Below are 17,397 nucleotides of genomic sequence, written 5' to 3'. Positions count from 1 at the left end.
TCAACAAAATGCCCTGTAAACAAATTAGAGGGGCTAATAAAAATAAACAACAGTTTTCTACAAATAAATAAATAAACGTTCTACTGTCTTATTAAGGTTAGTTCTCCCATCAGCTCTGTGCCGCGGCTGGAGTGTTAGAAAGGCTCTACATCTAAAAACATACACGTTAAACCGTCCTGCATCCTCCATGACAACAACTTTGCCTCCTCCTCTGTCTCCATGGAAACAATGCTTTTGGTCCGTTGCCCCGAGGAGGGTTAATATTACACTAACTTTTTTTTTTTTTTAACTGTTGCTGAGTGTAGAAAACAAAGTAAAAACATAAAGATAACAAACTGAACAGTTCATTTTGTGGTCAGAAAATGTGCTCCTTCAGTACTTCAACCGCCTCCAAACAAAAATACATCTCATTTTCCATCATATTTCTCAACTTTTTTATCCCCACTTAACTCCACCCACATTAAGACACAAAAAACCCCACACATACCCAAATGTAACAGTGTTGAACAAGGATACATTTACATGTTGGTCCAGAAAAAAAACCCAAACTGTTTCAACATCTATGAGAGACGAGATAACACGAGAAACCAACTGAACAACCCCACCCTGTCCCACTGCCCCTCAACAGCCATTCGTACAGTATATCTACTGTACAAATATGACACAAATATCCAGTGCACAATTTTAAAAAAGCATCACGCTTCTGTCAGTGACTGTGCTCGAACGTGACGCTGTGTGAGTTACAGCATGTGGTCTGCATATTGTCATATTTTAAAACGTTCAGTGCCATGCCGTTTGGGTGGAGCCGAGATATTGATCCGCAACGAGAGAATGAGCTCACTGACCCAGAAAGTAATCACCAGCAGGGAAACAGCACTTTAAATTCTGAACTGACTGTTTCCCATACTGGTTTACAGTATGCATCTGTGCCAACCTGACCTTAAGATTTCAAACTGTAACGTGACGTTAATAGATATTCAACTCCAAAATTAGATAACGACATAGACTGTAAATGCATAAGTATGCTCATATTTATCCACAATGGCCAGTGTGTAAGTCTTAGAGCTAAATATATGCTGCAAGTAAAAGCCCACAGTATGGGTCACACTCTCCATTAACTGGTTCCCATGTTTCCCACAATGCAAATGAACTGCATATTTTCTCTAGTTTCACCAGTTTCAAATGCAGGGTTTATGTTATTAGTTTGCATTCTCCAAGTCAACAGGGGTTTAAGATTATTACCAGACACACTGACCACATGGGAGTCACCCATCTTTCCAGCAGCAGTGAGCCTGCAGTACATGTGACGGGAAACTGTGTGATCAGCATGAGGATGAGTAAACACTTGAAACACCAAGATCATTCAACTTCAATTACTTACAATACAGCAGCAGAGACAAGTAAAAAAAAAAAAAAAAACGAAAATTAAATAAAGACACCGATACATCATGGGCAGTATAGTGAAGGGCATGCCACACAGTCAACGACGACTAGTGACGATACTGACATCACCAGATAAACTAAAAGTGCTACAGAAGTCTGGTAACTGCGGGGCCAGACGTGAACACTAATGTTCAACTTGCAACCAAGCTTGAAAGTTGGTCCAAGTAGATTCAAAGTGGATGATTGGAGGAGTTTTAAAAAAAGTGGTATGGGTTGCAACAGTATCAGATTTGGAGAGCTGTCTGCAGTCATGTCATCGCCAACGACAACTAATTGGACTTCATTTGCCACATAAGGCACAACATGCTAAGTACAACAAGTATTAGGGTTTTTTTAACATGAGGTTATTCACAAAAAACAAAAAAACATAAAACCAATTAATTGAAATGTGTCATAAAAAAACTGAAAAGGATAGTCAGTGACTAAAAATAGTTCCAACTCAACCTACAAATGTCAACAACTGAAGAAACTAATGGAAAATAGTTGAAGAACACATCGACACAGTAGCTCTAAATGCCAACATGTGTCTGTCTTCATGAGGTCCTTATCTTCTTGGGGCGGAGGTTTTCAGTAGAGGTCAAGCTGTGATCTCAGAGCCCAGAGATCATGCTTGGTGCAGTCTGATTGGTCACTGGCTGAAGTAAGAGGCTTGGCCCTTTAGGACTCCTGAGGCACCACCTCCATCATCTTCTGACACAAGGCCGTGGTCGAGACTGCAAAACACGCACAAGAGACGACTAACGTTTTAGTCAAACTGTATTTTCACAGGACAACATGTGAGAGGAGACGGGTTTGTACTCACATATTCCATGCAGCAGCCATTTGGGTTTGTTCTTCCAATACACGCCGAATAAGTAGACGGGTACTCCAGTAATGATGATGCCGAAGCCAATGGCACATTCTACCGGAGTCTTCCAGAAGGAGACAATGATGAGGAAGAGGCAGGCGAGCACGAAACTCACTGGCAACACAATATTCACCTGAGGACAAGAGGCAGGAGAGTTTTAAAAGAAATGATTCATAGACATCAGATAAAGCAAGGAGTTCTCCACTTCAACGTTTTGGAAAAATAGGCTGAATTTCTTCTTGCTCAGAATCAAATGAGAGGGGTGATACCTGACAAGTACTTGGCTATACACGTAGACTTTCTGACACATTCAGGGAGCCCCCACCACAAGTCAAGAGGTGACAGACGTGTTCCAAGTCTGGAGAATCTCCGGTTTGTGTGACTGCGTGGCGTGCAGTGAGTGTTCCACGGAAAAAATACCAAAACAATGAGCTGAAAGATGCTAAACCTTATCTGCTGCTCACTTCCTGCTGCACAGCCTCCGCATCATAACTAACTTTTCTCTTCTTGTGCTCATCATTTTCAACATTCCTTTTTTCGGTGAAACATTCCTCTGTGTGAAGTCCCTGTGTGTGTCCTCCAGTCTCGGGCCCTTTCACGGGCACTGACTGAAGTACAATAACAATTTTACACAGTAGTGTGCAATCAACTGTGTGGCAACAGTTTATGAAAGCCCTTTATGAAAGACCTGCGGGTTTCATGAAACTACGTGGTTACTGATGTACTGTATCTCTTAGCTAAAGACAGTAATTAGTCAATCTAATTGTGTGATTCTCTGGTAACTCTGCTCCAAATCTGTTGAACAGCAGGAATGTGACAGACAAAGAAAGGAGAAAGACAGAGTGGGAGAGTGAAAGAGAGAGAGATAAAGGTCTGAGGAGAATTGGGTCAATTTCCTCTGTCTTTCACTTTACTAACAGGCTCTACAGCTGTCCAATATACCCCTTGCCAGCAGGTGGATGAGTACAGTCGGGCCAAGTAACAAACTAACAATCTCTAAAAAGGTGCACGAGCACACACACGCACACAGAACATCACATGTGAAAACTCTCACACTCACATGCAAACAAAGCGCAACAATGGTCCTCTGTATGTTGCGCAATCCTGCCGCAACTGGTTTAGTCAGGAGGGAAAGCACACACACACACACACACACACACACACACACACACACACACACACACACACACACACACACACACACACACACACACACACACACACAACTACCGAACTGAGAGGCCTCCAGCTTCTCCTCTGTCTTGTCTTGTCTTGTCTTGAATCATTTGAGATTCTGATTTTCTTTCACCAAAGCCAACCCGGGCGGGAGTCAATACTGACAAAGACCATGTGTGACTTTAATTTGCACTCATCTCTGTCTGTCTTTGTGTATCTGTCCATACCCCTCTTTTATCATCATCATCACTGGTATGTGTGAAAACTTGTTTAACCTCTTCTGGTTTAAACTTAAATCTTTCCCCGTAGACAACTCTGGAGAATTCTTTGCAAGAAGTTAGATAAGTCTCGTCATGAGGCTGGATGCATTCAGGTTCACTTACTTTGATAGGACGCTCCAGCTCGGGTTTCTTATAACGCAGCCACATCATCCCAATGATTGCCAAGGCGATGCAGAGCCAGTTGAAGAAGCTGAAGAAGTTTATGACGGAGAAGATGTCATTGGAGAAGGCGTAGAGCAGCGTCATCGCACACTGGAGAGAGTGAGAGAGAAGCCATTAGGGCTGAGAACAACCAGTTACCTTTCTAAGGAGGTCATGGCTGTACAGACACACGTGCTAAATAGAAACTCTCATTTGTCATTGAAGATGAAAGAAAAGTAAGCATTTCTGATGCTAAGTACACAAAGCTACGTGCCTGTAGGTTTGTATCTGTGCCACAGCATCATTAGCTTAAAACTTAATTACCAGTGCAAATGAGTGACGTTGTACCCTTTTGATTAAAAGACTTGTTTTATGCATTTTATATAAGATCCCTGTGTTCTAGTGTGCAATGAATTAGAAAACAAGCACACATACAGTGAATATAAGTGAGGGCAGAGGGGTCAGCAGAGTGGGGTGGATCATCGACAGCAGACTGGGCAGGTGACCCTCCCGGGAACCCACAAAGAACAACCTGAGAGGTTAAAAAAAAGAAAAAACATGCAATGAGTCCTGAGCGTGATTCTGATTAATGCGTGATGTACACATGAGAATATTCCTGGTTTCTATACGGTGCGGTTGGTGTGTACCTGGATGATGTGAACAGGGAGCCATTGACTGATCCGAAGCAGGACAGGCCTACAAACACAGGGATGATCCATGCCATCGGACCCAGGTAGTAGTTACCAAAATCCTGCAGGACAGCACATATGGGGGATACGGCAGATGAGATTATACCTCATGTATATTAAGTAAAGTAGGTCCAGTCACTACACAACTCAGTCATTGTGTTGCTTTGTAAGTACAAACAACCTTTGATTGTGACTTTTACAAGTTGAGAGTAAGCTGCAGCACTTGCTATTGATATTGAGTTGGCACAATTTATACAAAGAAGGTAGCTGAGAGCACTCACCACGGCCACAGCCTCTGAGTTGAGCATTTGATCTGGGCTGAGTGTGGTGAAATATGCCAGGTTGGTCAGAACGTACACTGCTGTCACTATGGGCAGAGAGATGATGATGGCACGAGGAAGGTTTCTGAGGAGGACACACAAACTCGTCTGAGTTCCAGCTGACATGGCAAATGAACCAACAACTCCTTTGTTCTTCAAAAATGCTGACGACTGCGAGTCAGTCATTAACACTCACTTGTAAGGCTCAATCATCTCCTCAGTGACAAAATTTAAGTAGTTCCTGGAAGAGTAAGAGGGGACAATCAGCAAAACACATGTGCTGCATGTTGTACGGCTGGACATGTTATTGGCTGATATGTTGTTACTAATTTACGAAGCATGATGATCCATGGCTCCATACCTAATCATCATTTACACCACGAGAGGTCACTAACTAAGTTTAAGATGTGGAAACTGAGCAGGACTGATATTTTGATACTAAATGGGAAACTGGATATTGAACAGGCGGTGCAGTAGCTTGTAACCTGATCATGCACATAGGTTGATGTGTTAACTCACCAGCCACCATAAGCAAACAGGCCGCTGTACAGCGCCAGGCCAATGTTGCCAAAATCATATTTGGACCCTTTGAAGGAATTCTCTGGAAGCAGACCCTCTGTGTCACCTGGAGAAGACAAAAGGGGAACAGAAAGAAAGAACTGGGTTAAGACAAATACCAGGTTTTAATCCTCCTGTCTGCATTACTGCCCTGCAGGCAGGTTTGTCGGCCAGTCTGGAGATCTGGAGAGATGTGGAATAAATGAAACAATGATCTGTATTCATTCAACATACACCAAAAAGCCTCTGGAGGGGGAAAAGACAAATATTGCATTTAAATCTGTCTCAGTATGTGGATCAGTGAAAGGCGGCAGAATCTCACAGACTTAAGACAGGCTGAGACGGTCAATAAGTGACCCAGACGGCGGCTCTGTGGATTGACCTCAGGCACGAAGAGATCACACAGCAGACAGATGCCCAACAAGACGGGACAGACAGGCAAAAGTTGGTGGTTTACTTTACAGTAGTTACTCTACTGTACATCGGTGTCTCCTGATGATTTCTAACATGATGATCACAGCCCCTCTTCTCGGCCCTCCAGGTCTCTGCTGCTTTGTGTAGATGTGAGCCACATTCCTACCTTAACTGTAGCCCCGCCACTTGGGCACACATTCTCAGACACAGTGTCGGTTGCTAAACCAACAGCCCCAGGGGAGTGCTGGTACTGGGACACTTAGCTCTAAGCCACAGTGCAGCGTGGGAAATGCCCAATTACTGCGCTGCCTGTCAGAGCAAACTGCCTTGCGCTGTGCCTTACAGGTAACTGGGGGGTCAGGTGTTTGATTACAGTGTCCTGAGATCCTGGCACCCCACCTGGCCAGTGCTGCTCTACAAGCTCATGCAAGCTGAGGTCACTGTGGTTTACTTTGTGAGATGATGGTTAAATAAGTAAAATACATTTAAAAAATAAAAAAGGTAAATAATCTTCAAATAACTTTTCTCCCTTTGTGTTACTTTTATGCTTTCACTCCACAATTTACAATTTTATTCCTTCGTCTGTATCTCCTTCAAGACCTCCATGACGACACTAGTCTGGAAACACTTCAGCTTGTCATGTGACGCCAGAGAAAGTGACCCACACACACCAACGAAGAGTGAATGAAGGTCAATCTGAGCTCCTGCCTTAAACTGATCAGTTTAAATGAGGTTCAATAAGGAGACTAGGAGGATGTTGGTAGTAAAAGGATTCTTGGATTAAAAGTACAATCCCCTTCTTTTTGACAAACCATACACCTTAGAGAAAGGTGTAAGAAGAATGTTGGGAAAATACACTTGCTGATTGAATTTAAACAGATCAGGTAAAGTCACAGCTGAACAGGTGGTAAACTACAGGATAGAAACTACTAGTCTGTCATTATACAGTAACTTTGCATGTCAGTGTTGGTCACTGTATCAGATCCATAAAGATTGAGAAGCTGAGAGTATAAATATCCTCGTCACAGACGAAGTGTGACAAGATGAAATAAATCTAAGGTGAGTTTAGGCTAGTTAGAAAATAGCCTCTGTGAGTGTTTCACTTCCAAACAGTGTGGGCAGGTGTCAGATTGAGAAAGCAGACAGGGGGTTGATTGGGGATAATGAGATTACACTGGTCGCTAATCTGACACAGCAGCAGACTGACTTTATGAGCATCAGAGATCCATGAGCACAAACGCGCACAAAGAGTAAAAACACTGGCTGAGAGGGATTTAGGAAGGTTCAGGACGAGCACAGCAGAGTGTGTTTGTTGTCACTCACCATAGTGACTACACAGAAACTAGTGTAGCCGTTAGACCCACAGGCTCAGTTAACACACAAAACACAAGGATTACCACCATGACGCTGGTGTTAGATTTCTTTCTTCTACTTATCTCACTTGTTGAAACTATCAGTAAATTGTCTAATACAAACACAGTCAACAATTATAGAAATCAAGCAGGTTATAACTACTTTATGTATAGTGGTGAATTCATAAAACTTTATACAAATTCATACCTTAAATCTTGATTATTGGAAACACACACTCTACCAATCACAAGCCAGGGAGGTACTATGACCAGGAAGGTTGCTAGCCAATCAAATTCCAGGCAGGTGAGTTAGTTGATGTAATCACAGCCACGCACCCAGTCTTTGTCTAAATCTCCGTAAGCTATTACGTCTCGGATAAACACTTATTAGGAGCTCTATGATGAAAAGCTCACTTAGAGAGGGACTAGAATTACAAATGAGCAGAAGCTACACATCTAAACAAACGTCAGACAGGCAAGCTTTGCTTTCAATTTATGTGGATTAAGATGCGCTCAAGCTTCAAATGCAAAAGCAGTTCGTGCTTCTGCTAAAGAAAAAGGGAGGGGAACCAACAGTTAAAGCTCGTGCCTGATATTTAACTGAGATCAGTGGGATCCAACTTGATCCACCACACCAGAGGGAGGACAGACAGATCATTTATAAAGTACAAAATATAAGGAACTTTATCAGTAAGCATTTTAAAGCTGTCTGTATCAAATGAACCTTTATCAGCACTATTTTGTAACTATTTAAGTTATCATTGATTGGTATTAAATGCTACAGGGACATCAACATCTGCCCATTTCAGGATTTACATTTACTTTTATTTGGCTAAAGGTAATATGCAGTGTCTAATTGAAAGCCTCACTAAGAGCAGGATTACACTGCTGAATCACATCATTATGTCCACACACCAGTGTGACCACCCACTGGCCTTTGAAGAGCTTCTTTGTCTAACATCTTACTTTATACCTCCTTAGGTCGCCTGCCTAACTAATTTCTTCATAAAGCTGAGCCAAACTGCACAGAAACTGGAGTTGTTGTTCAGTTAACAAAAACCTTGCACCGCTTAATTTCTCCTGACAGTTCTGTTGCTGCCAGTGCAAACCAGCTTGCACAAGCCAGTACACAACGTTTTCTTCCACTCACAGACTGCTCTTGCGCTTTCTGCCAGCCTCTCTCTTTTGCCCACTTACTCCCTCTTTATCCTCCCCACCTTTTGTCTTTTTCCAGCCTCACTGACTCTTTCCTCCCTCTGGTTCATCTCTTTCTGCTCTGAATAATTTCAGTCAGTGTGGAGGTCCTGTCAGCCCACCAGTCAGCTGGTCTGTGACCTGTGACCTACCACACAAACTGGTTGTCTGGCATTTCCCCCACTGTGTGTGTATCATGTCAGAGCAGTAACTCCAAAAATGGTTCCACTTTGGTTCATATTTGTCGATATAAACTTGATAGGATGATGAACAAAGTTTGATGAAGTTTTTCTTTATTTCTGCTGCTTTATTTTCTTTTTCCCCAACACACACACACACACACACACACACACACACACACACATAAACACACACAGTTGTTGAGACTATAATGCATGTGACAGTCGTCTACGTTCATACTCATGGGCCCCTGTGTTCTTCAAAGTGTGACAGCAGTACATAAAATGTTCCTGTAACTAAGCTAAATATTTGTCAGACACCATGGGGATCCCTGCATTTTCAGTTATGGCAGGAGAAAAGTAAATGTTGGCAGAGCTTTTACTGCTATCAGGTGGTCAATGACAGAATATCGAAAACTGACCTACTTCTGTGAACATGCAGTGTTTACTTACATGAGCACAATGATGGTAAGTGTTAAGAGGCAAGGGGACAGTTGTTTCCAGTAAAAGTGATATTAAAATGAAAATACAGTCAGATTTAGTGTCTGTCCTGAGAGAATCGTGACATACTGAGAAAACACAGAACCTCCAAACTGTATTTAACACTTCAGCGCTCCTATAGAGTTCCCACAGGTAGCAGCAAACTCAAGGTTTGGTGTAGTAATTCAAGCCAAACTGAGACTGTCAGCAGAACGGCTACATGTCAGAGTTACATTTCAGCTCTGGCACGGTCAATGTCAGGTGTGAGGTCAAAGGGGAAGAGGTTGTTGGTGGGGTAAATGCCCACACACAGACAGAGAAAACACACAGCTGGGGGAAGCAGACCGGGTTGCTAGTGGGGTCAGCTGCTCGCTCCACAATCACACCTCAATATGAAGCACAGTTTAAACTCGCTGACTTTAACACGAGACATTTTTCAAGGGCATCTCTCTCTAAACAACCTGCTGTCGACCTCCAGCAGCTAATCCTTAACACGATTTGCTTTGTGATTACATTCAATCTGTAAGACATGGTCTGTGCCTCACACTGACAAATTCACATTCAGCACATGTGCTTGTTGATCTCCCTTTTAGTCTGTTTCCTGCTGATCTTCTACAATCAGAAAACAGAAACCCAGTGTTTCCTCCTGTCGACTACAGCAGCCCCACTGCAGATGGGAAGAGAGGCATCTACTGTATAGGATCACAGCAGGGTGCAGGTAACAGACACACGCAGGCAGCAGGGGGTCTAAATCCACAGTAACCTGCCAGAGTTTTGTTTTTTTATCACAAGAAGGTAAACTGAGATGTTTTGTGTGGTCTTATTTCTCTGATATGAGAATCGTAAATTCATTAAATACGCTCATCATTTGTAGTGAGTGGGACCGAAATTTAGCCGCGTCTTGTTCCAGTCTCTGTGGGGCTCAGATTTCATCCAGCTAATGATGAAGATTTTCAAATGAAAGGAGCTGTGTTCTACTCAAGAGGCATTGTCTGTTTGCGCTGTGCTGTCCTCTCATGTCTGGCTACACTTCACGACGTCCTGTGACCTTAATGAGGGTTCGGCCTGAGTCCAGGAAACAAAACACCAGCTACTACACTTCCACTGATTGGCTGCTCGCATGGTACAAAGACAACAGGCTGTGTTGGGATTAACCTCAGCCAGAATGGGATTACAATGCCAGAGATTGATCAGATACAGACCTAGAAGTGGTGCAACACAAATTTGGATGTTGTAATTTACTGGGGTTCAAAGAGATTAAAATGATGTGTGGGTCTATATCATCATCACTTCCTGGATTACACAAAATTTACAGAGCTAAGGAAAGATTGCCTTTGATTTCAGGATTATTTTAATTATAGGGCTGACTTCTGAGAAATTTTGCTTTGCATATGAGAACTGTGGTTAAATGAATGTGTCTAAATAATTTAATTTGAAGTTTCTATTAGCAGAGGGCGTATATCATGAGCAAGGAAAATATCAAAGAAATAAGTTACCTAGTTAAGATATTTGGCTAAGGTCAAATAACCACTTCCTCTTTCATGTGCGCCACACCAAGTTTTGTGTAAGTTTTGTGTGTTTTAAACAAACTGTTACTTAACTAGCATTTGCATAAACAAACGCTTGGGGGGGAGCATTTCTCCTTAAAGGCGTGTGCTTCTTTCACAGAGATCATATCAAGACTGAACTGAAAACCGTTTGTAAAATTAAGTTTGGGTAAGAATGAATGACTCTCAAGGAGAATTCTGGAAACTAAAGGCTCTTTTGATTCATGTGTAAACGGCTTGTATGATCTGAAACTGGGAAAGAGCTTTCACTGACACACTTTGTTGTATAATTAAAAACAATATTGCCTTATATCTAGATATTATTTTATCTTATTGTAAAACTGTTGCTAAATCCAGTAGATCTGGTGTTAATTGTAATGATGACGGGAGGTGGCATTGAAGAAAATACCGAAGCAAGCAGATGCCCGTGAATGTGCGCGTCTGAATATTTGTGTGGAGATGTACTTGTGCGCAGTACCTTGGCCAATCTTGACAAAGCCAATAATGATGATGAGTGCCAGTGCTAGAAGCTTGGCCGCGGCAAAGAAGTCCTGCACTCTCGTGGCCGCCTTCACACTGTAGCAGTTCACAAACGTCAGCAGGACTGTGGAGAAAAACAGAGACAGAAAGTGAGCGAGAGAGAGAGAGACTTACACTGTCGACAACCTTATGAAATGGTTCTTTTATTCTTGGACCCCATTAAAAGTGATTAACCAAAGCAGCAAGCCCCTTCAAAGCTTTCTAAATCAGGCCGGGGCCACAACAGAAAGACGAGACAGACCACAATGAGGGTCTGTGTTAGTGAGAACAAGACAAAGAGAGAGAGAGAGAGAGAGAGAGAGCAAGGTACAGTACAGGGCTGGACACACATTTACACACATACAGAATTACCACACACACACACCGAGCTAAACATTTGGTCATACTTACTATGTGTGTGCATGCATGAAAGCGCAAACACACTGGTGTGCATGTGTACATTATCACACACTGAGTTCAAATGCATGAAATTCTGTCCATGACAGAAACTAGTAAACTGGAACAATGACTCTGTGGAGCTATGAGTGTGTGTGTGTGTGTGTGTGTGTGGAGGAGATTTAGCTTCAAGGTCCACAGTGACCCTGGTTACCCCAGTGCCTACAACATAGGCACAATGAAGCGGACAATCATACACACACACACACAACAAGTGAGCCTTGTCATGTGGGCTCAGCCAGGATTTAGCCTTCAGTCAATCTTAAGATTAGCTGGCACAGCACACATATCAATTTGAATACACAATGTCATGGGTAATCATGTATTGTTTTGTGCTTGTTTTATATGGCGGTCAAAGACAACAACCACAGACCGGTCTTAAGAAGCTAAAGCAGCTAACAATCCAGAGTTAATCTTTTAAGACTCTATTCAAAACAAGGCACAAAACAGACTTTATGTTTACAAAGTACACTGAAGTTTAACAATATTTTAACACGAATCAAACTTAACAAAAAAAAACTGGCTGACCCTGAATGCAGCATTACAGTTGCGGTTTAAGTGATGTTCATCACATTCACTATTATTCACCAACTATGTTAATTTATTACATATTAATGACACTTTCTCAAAGTCAGAGCTACGACAGATTTAATATGATAATTTAATAGCCAACAAAACTGTCTCATGTATTAGAAACCCCTTTGGTGATATTAAAACACAAAAGATAAATTCAATTTGAACATAACTCTTATTTAGCTCAATTAATGCGGTGATAAAATTTCGTTTAATTAAATTTAAATATATTTCGTTTAATATTTGATGATGCTATGGCTTTTACTATTATAAAATGTGGGTAACATTAGTTTCTTTAGCCTCCAGACAATAATATTTCGTTGATTTTCAGTTTTAATAGTCACACACAGATTATATTATGGTTAAAAAAAATTCAAATAAATCAAATGAAACGGAGTGACTGCATCAAATGTAAATGTAAGTTAAAGATATTATGATATATTATGATATATTATTATATATCTCTAAAAGTGATGCAACGGCAGCATCCTCTGTTCTCGTCCGAGCTGATGAAATATCGCGAGAAGTTTTCAGCACTTCAGGTGAAGCACGCGCGTCTCGGTGACAGCTGAGCTCCGTCAGTGGACGGGACGCGGAGGATGCTGCTGTCACACGTTTTCAGGCCAATTTAGTGCTTTTTATGTGTCACAGGTGAGATCAAAACCTGCGCCGGTAAAGGGGCACAGCTGAGCTAATGTTAGACACACAGACGTACACGGGGCGGATGTGGCGGGTACAGTAACGTAACGTTACCGCTCACACAACGACGCCTAAAGTTGCATCATCCCGAGCAGCAGCAGCAGCAGCAGCAGCAGCAGCAGCGTGCTTCACATACTCACGGATGCACAGACACGCCACCAGCTTGGCCCCGGCCTCCGGCACCGGGCACTCGGGGAACACGGGCTTCAGGAGGTAGGTGGCAAAAACATAGGCGACGATGTACTGCGAGGACGGTCGGATGATGAGCAGCTCGATCCAGAGCTTGAGGAAAGCCGGCAGGGAGCCGTACACCTCCAGGATGTAGGCATAGTCCCCTCCCGACTTGGAGATGGTGGTCCCCAGCTCCGCGTAGCAGAGCGCTCCCACCGTGGAGAAGACCCCACACACTGCCCACACGATGAGCGACAGACCCACCGAGCCGGCCTCCTTCACCACGCCGGTCGGTGTGACGAAGATGCCCGAACCGATGATGGTGCCCACGATGATGGCCACGCCGTTCACCAGGGTGATGGTCCTCTTCAGGGCGACCTCTCCTCCGGCGGCGTTGTTGGGGCTCTTGGCGTCCTCTCCTACCCCCTCCTGGCTGGAGACCTCCTTCTCCCCGCCACTGGCCGGGGAGAGCATCCTCTCAGTGACCTGCCTGTCCTCCTCTCTGTCCACGGAGGAGTTGGAGTTCCTCTTCTTTAAGCCAGACATCGTGGCCCACGTCCTTCGTTCTTCTTCCTCACAGGGGAACACAGATCTTCCCGCTTCAGTGCCACTCTGTTCTCTCTCTGCCCTCCTGTCTGCCTGCTCTTCTCTCTGTAGGCCGGGGCGGGTGCTCTGATGCCGGCCGGACTCAGCCACGAGGAGTCGGCTGTGTGAGTGCGAGTCGTGCGTGTGGCCGGCGTGGTTCCTCGTATCTCTGCTCTGGCAGCTTTCAAAGGAACTACTGAAATAAGCAGGACGACGCTCCTACGTCAAAGCCAGCCCCCTCTACACACACGAACATCCGCATCCCTAGGTCCGCGCCCCCTAGCGGCGGAGACCGGCACTACCGCAGTAGGCACAACTCAACACTCAAGTTAAAGTACAAGTACTTCCCTCAAAAAGTACTCCACTACCAGTGCCACTTCAGATAATCTAACCCCAACCCTTTACTCAAGCTGAAGTACTAAGTACACACTGTAAGTCCTACTTAATAATAAAACACTGAATATAAAATATAATAAAACAGCAGTGTATTTTAAAGACAGTATCACTTAATGCTGTTAACATGCCTGTAGGTACCAGGATAGTCCACATCTGTGTTACATGACCTTCATTAATAAGGTTTCTGCAGAAAGGTTGGACAGGCAGGATAAAACTCTACAGGCAAAACCGAATCAAATCAAATTCAAAAACATTTATTAAGGTGAAAAATATGGTAAAGAAAAAAAAGTGAGAGATCTTTAAAAGAGGCCAATGATTTCTTTACATCTATTATACAGAAATATTTCTGTACATTTTCATATAATAAAACATAATTTACTAGTTAATTATATTCAGTTTTAAGTATGTATTTATAATATTTTAATCTACACAGTGTGCTTTTAGGTCTTTTAGGTGGTATTGGATTGGAGTACCACTTTTACTTGATTGAGTTTGACCTCTGCAATAGATGCCATGTGTACAAAACAGTGCAAAGAACTACATTAACATTGTGGACAATCAGAATGACATTACAGATTATAGACATATAAGGTGACTCCACCACACAGGACAGAGGACACAAGCACTCAAAAAGGCAGAGCCCAAGTGCATCGCTCACACATCTGGGGGAAGGTAAAAACACACCTGAAGGGAGAGACAGCAAGACACAAGGAAGAGTCAGGAGGAAGATAAACCTCCCAGGGGACAAGATCCAGATCCAACCCATCTGGAATAAAGCCAGCACAGAGAGTCTGAATCGAAAGTTATAGGAGTAAAAGTTCAAATATCAGAAGGAGATTTATTACAAGGATTTTTAGATGTTGCTTCATAGTGTGAGGCTTTTTTGTACAGTGGATGTCAGGAAGCCACAGAAATGTTAATAGTGTGGGAGTGTCGTTTAAATGAAGAAGAGATTGAATGACGGCCAGATTCAGTGCTGGTAAAAGCTGCTAAACCAACTTTCCCTGATTTTTTTTTTTTTTTTTTTTAAGAAAAGGAGGAGTCCTTGGAGAAAGGAGTGGCAGAGTATTAGGTGAGTTTCTAGGTGTGCAGTTTGAATGTGGCTTTGCCTAGAGTGCCAGAGGTTTAAATTTCAGACCAGGACCCAGCCAGGATTTGACTTTAGGTGGTGTTGTAGGTGTAGTCACCGGGTAGCGTCACTGAAGTGTTCTGGACCACATCCAGAACAGACACACATCAGACAGCACACTCGCTGCAGTCGGACTCTAACTCCATCTGCCACGTTACGGTTAAAACTGACAGTGTTGTCACAGTGTGTCTATGCTGTAGAGGAGGACTAGAACAATCTTGTACAAAGGCTCCCACAGGCCTCCTAAAACAAACACATCTGAGCCGTGTTCTTAATACGGCTCCATATGTACGGGTTCATAACACACACCCATAGACAGACAATTTCCTGTGCCCAGCGAGGACACGGTGGACCAGTTAAGGCCTGAAGGTGCGTTCTGATACTGTTTGCACAAAGCCTGAAAAATGTGAGACCCTTTGCTTCAGGTCAAGACACAGATCAGGAGACACACTTAATCCACATCTGTGGTCCTTGGCTCATCTAACTGTCTGTCTGTCTTTGTTAACCTGCACTTTAGCTCCCACAGGTCCCCAAGACACATGGAAACAACTGAAGAAACATTTTTTTTTAACTATTTAACTACTAACTATTAAGAGACAAATTAGCACCTTGCTGCCTTTTTGTGGAATTTGCCAATAAGAAAAATATAGTCTAATGTCAGACTTACTAATCTATTAGTCTATTATTAATCACTATTTACTGGATGGTGATTTTCATTTCTGTCATTTAAGCGCATATGGAATATTCTGTTTCATTTCATGTGTAATGCTTTGCATAGGAAATGACACATGAGAGGAATGGTGGGTTTTTAGATGTGATCATGTAAAACTTGTAAATTTGCTTTACTAAGTTTGCCTCTGTTTTGTGTTTTATGTAATTGTTCTGTAACTGAGAGAAAAAGAGAAAAAATATGAAACAATATGGTATTCTTACCAAGCCAAATGTGATTGTAATTGTGTGTGCTACAGTGATTAGTAACCATGATGATGCAACACATGCTGCAATACTAAGACCCTGTTTCACACATGTTGTTGCAGGAAACACATTTTCTCACCTACCTGGAGGTGTGAAATGTTTTTCATTTTCATCAGATTTCAGCAGGTTTCCCACCAGCTTCACCTCAATCTAAAATGTCTCCTAATGAATCGAACTTATTCATGTTTTATTGATTCGCATAACAACAGATTGACTTAATGATGTCCATTCATTACATAAATGAAAATACATTCCCAGCATTATTCCAGTTAATTATTGGACCTCCCACTCTGATGGACTGAAAGGCGTTTTTCATTCAGAGCGTGGAGTTGTAAATATGAGTGGGAACTGTGCTCTCATGGGAAAGGTTCATAAACAGTGACACTGTGGTGTGGGTGTGGGAGAGGTGCTGTACAGGCAGCTGAAGTTACATCCACTCTGTAACCACTTTATATCCTGTGGAATGTGCATGAAGGCTGACCACTGAAATCATAAAAACACACAATCGCACCCAGGGTCCACCCAGCATTGTCCACAAAACAGTTGGCGATGAAACAAAGCACTTGTGAGGAGTGTGGAGCACTGCTTAGTTCGTTCTTGCTGATGTTTCTGGAAAGGCTGAGGTTGAAACAGTGGTCTTAAATCCACCTGCCACAGTCTGGAAGTTGCATTAAAGATGGCATTGTTTCCATGAAATAATTGTTTTGTCACTGTAAATGATGTTGGTACTTCTCAGCCTCATCAAATAGTGCCCTTAAAAGAGCAGTGTAAGTGTCAACAGTGTAGAGATGACTCTTGGAAAGTGACTGGCTAACAAAAGAAAATGATCAAGATGGGCAAAATAACAGACAAAAGACAAAGAAAGATTAGAATAAAAGACTAATTCATGTCCGTGTTCAGAATGAGAATTTTTGTATCTGACATCAAGCATGGTGGAGGAAGCATGATGGTCTGGTGCTGCTTTGTAAAGTAGGAGTTTTGCACGAAAGCGATCTTGAAGAAGATATTATCAATTGTTTACTATGGTATTGTTATTTCTATTTCTAGAAACTTACTTTATGTGCACATGGAATATTCCATTTGATTTCATGAGTAATGTGTTTCAATAGGACTTGACTGAACCACACATCCTAAGAATGGTGTGTTTTTAGTTATGATCGTGTACAACTTGTGATTCTGCATTTACCAAGGTTGCCTGTGATTTGCACAACTATTTGTATTATTACTACAGTGACTAATAACCATGATGATGCAACGCATGCTGCAAAACTAA

At 42.5% G+C, this 17,397-nt stretch overlaps 1 protein-coding gene across 1 annotated transcript; it reads right to left on the bottom strand.

The window, feature by feature from the left end:
* Window positions 1-247: 247 nt before the first annotated feature.
* On the bottom strand, window positions 248-16,055 carry slc7a5 (solute carrier family 7 member 5). The gene is made up of 10 exons (XM_026365478.1): window positions 13,009-16,055; window positions 11,100-11,225; window positions 5,417-5,522; window positions 5,094-5,138; window positions 4,859-4,982; window positions 4,536-4,639; window positions 4,324-4,420; window positions 3,850-3,999; window positions 2,246-2,423; window positions 248-2,156 (listed from the first exon to the last, which is right to left on the bottom strand). Exons 1-10 carry the CDS (start codon window positions 13,583-13,585, stop codon window positions 2,101-2,103), a joined length of 1,563 nt encoding a protein of 520 aa, XP_026221263.1. The 5' UTR covers window positions 13,586-16,055; the 3' UTR covers window positions 248-2,100.
* Window positions 16,056-17,397: the final 1,342 nt, after the last annotated feature.

This window comes from Anabas testudineus, chromosome 6 (assembly GCF_900324465.2).
Source record: "Anabas testudineus chromosome 6, fAnaTes1.2, whole genome shotgun sequence".
NCBI classification, from domain to species: Eukaryota; Metazoa; Chordata; class Actinopteri; order Anabantiformes; family Anabantidae; genus Anabas; species Anabas testudineus.
The sequence above is the reverse complement of the archived record's forward strand: the minus strand, read 5'-3'. Positions and strand labels throughout refer to the sequence as shown.

What these genes read in the sequence shown, in the direction of transcription:
- slc7a5 (XM_026365478.1), bottom strand. Translation starts at nt 13,585, where the DNA reads ATGTCTGGCTTAAAGAAGAGGAACTCCAACTCCTCCGTGGACAGAGAG. An exon ending in GGTGGCGTGTCTGTGCATCC is followed by an intron (nt 11,226 to 13,008) that starts GTGAGTATGTGA and finishes TTTTCTCCACAG; the next exon opens with TCCTGCTGACGTTTGTGAAC. An exon ending in ACTCAGAGGCTGTGGCCGTG is followed by an intron (nt 4,640 to 4,858) that starts GTGAGTGCTCTC and finishes GCTGTCCTGCAG; the next exon opens with GATTTTGGTAACTACTACCT.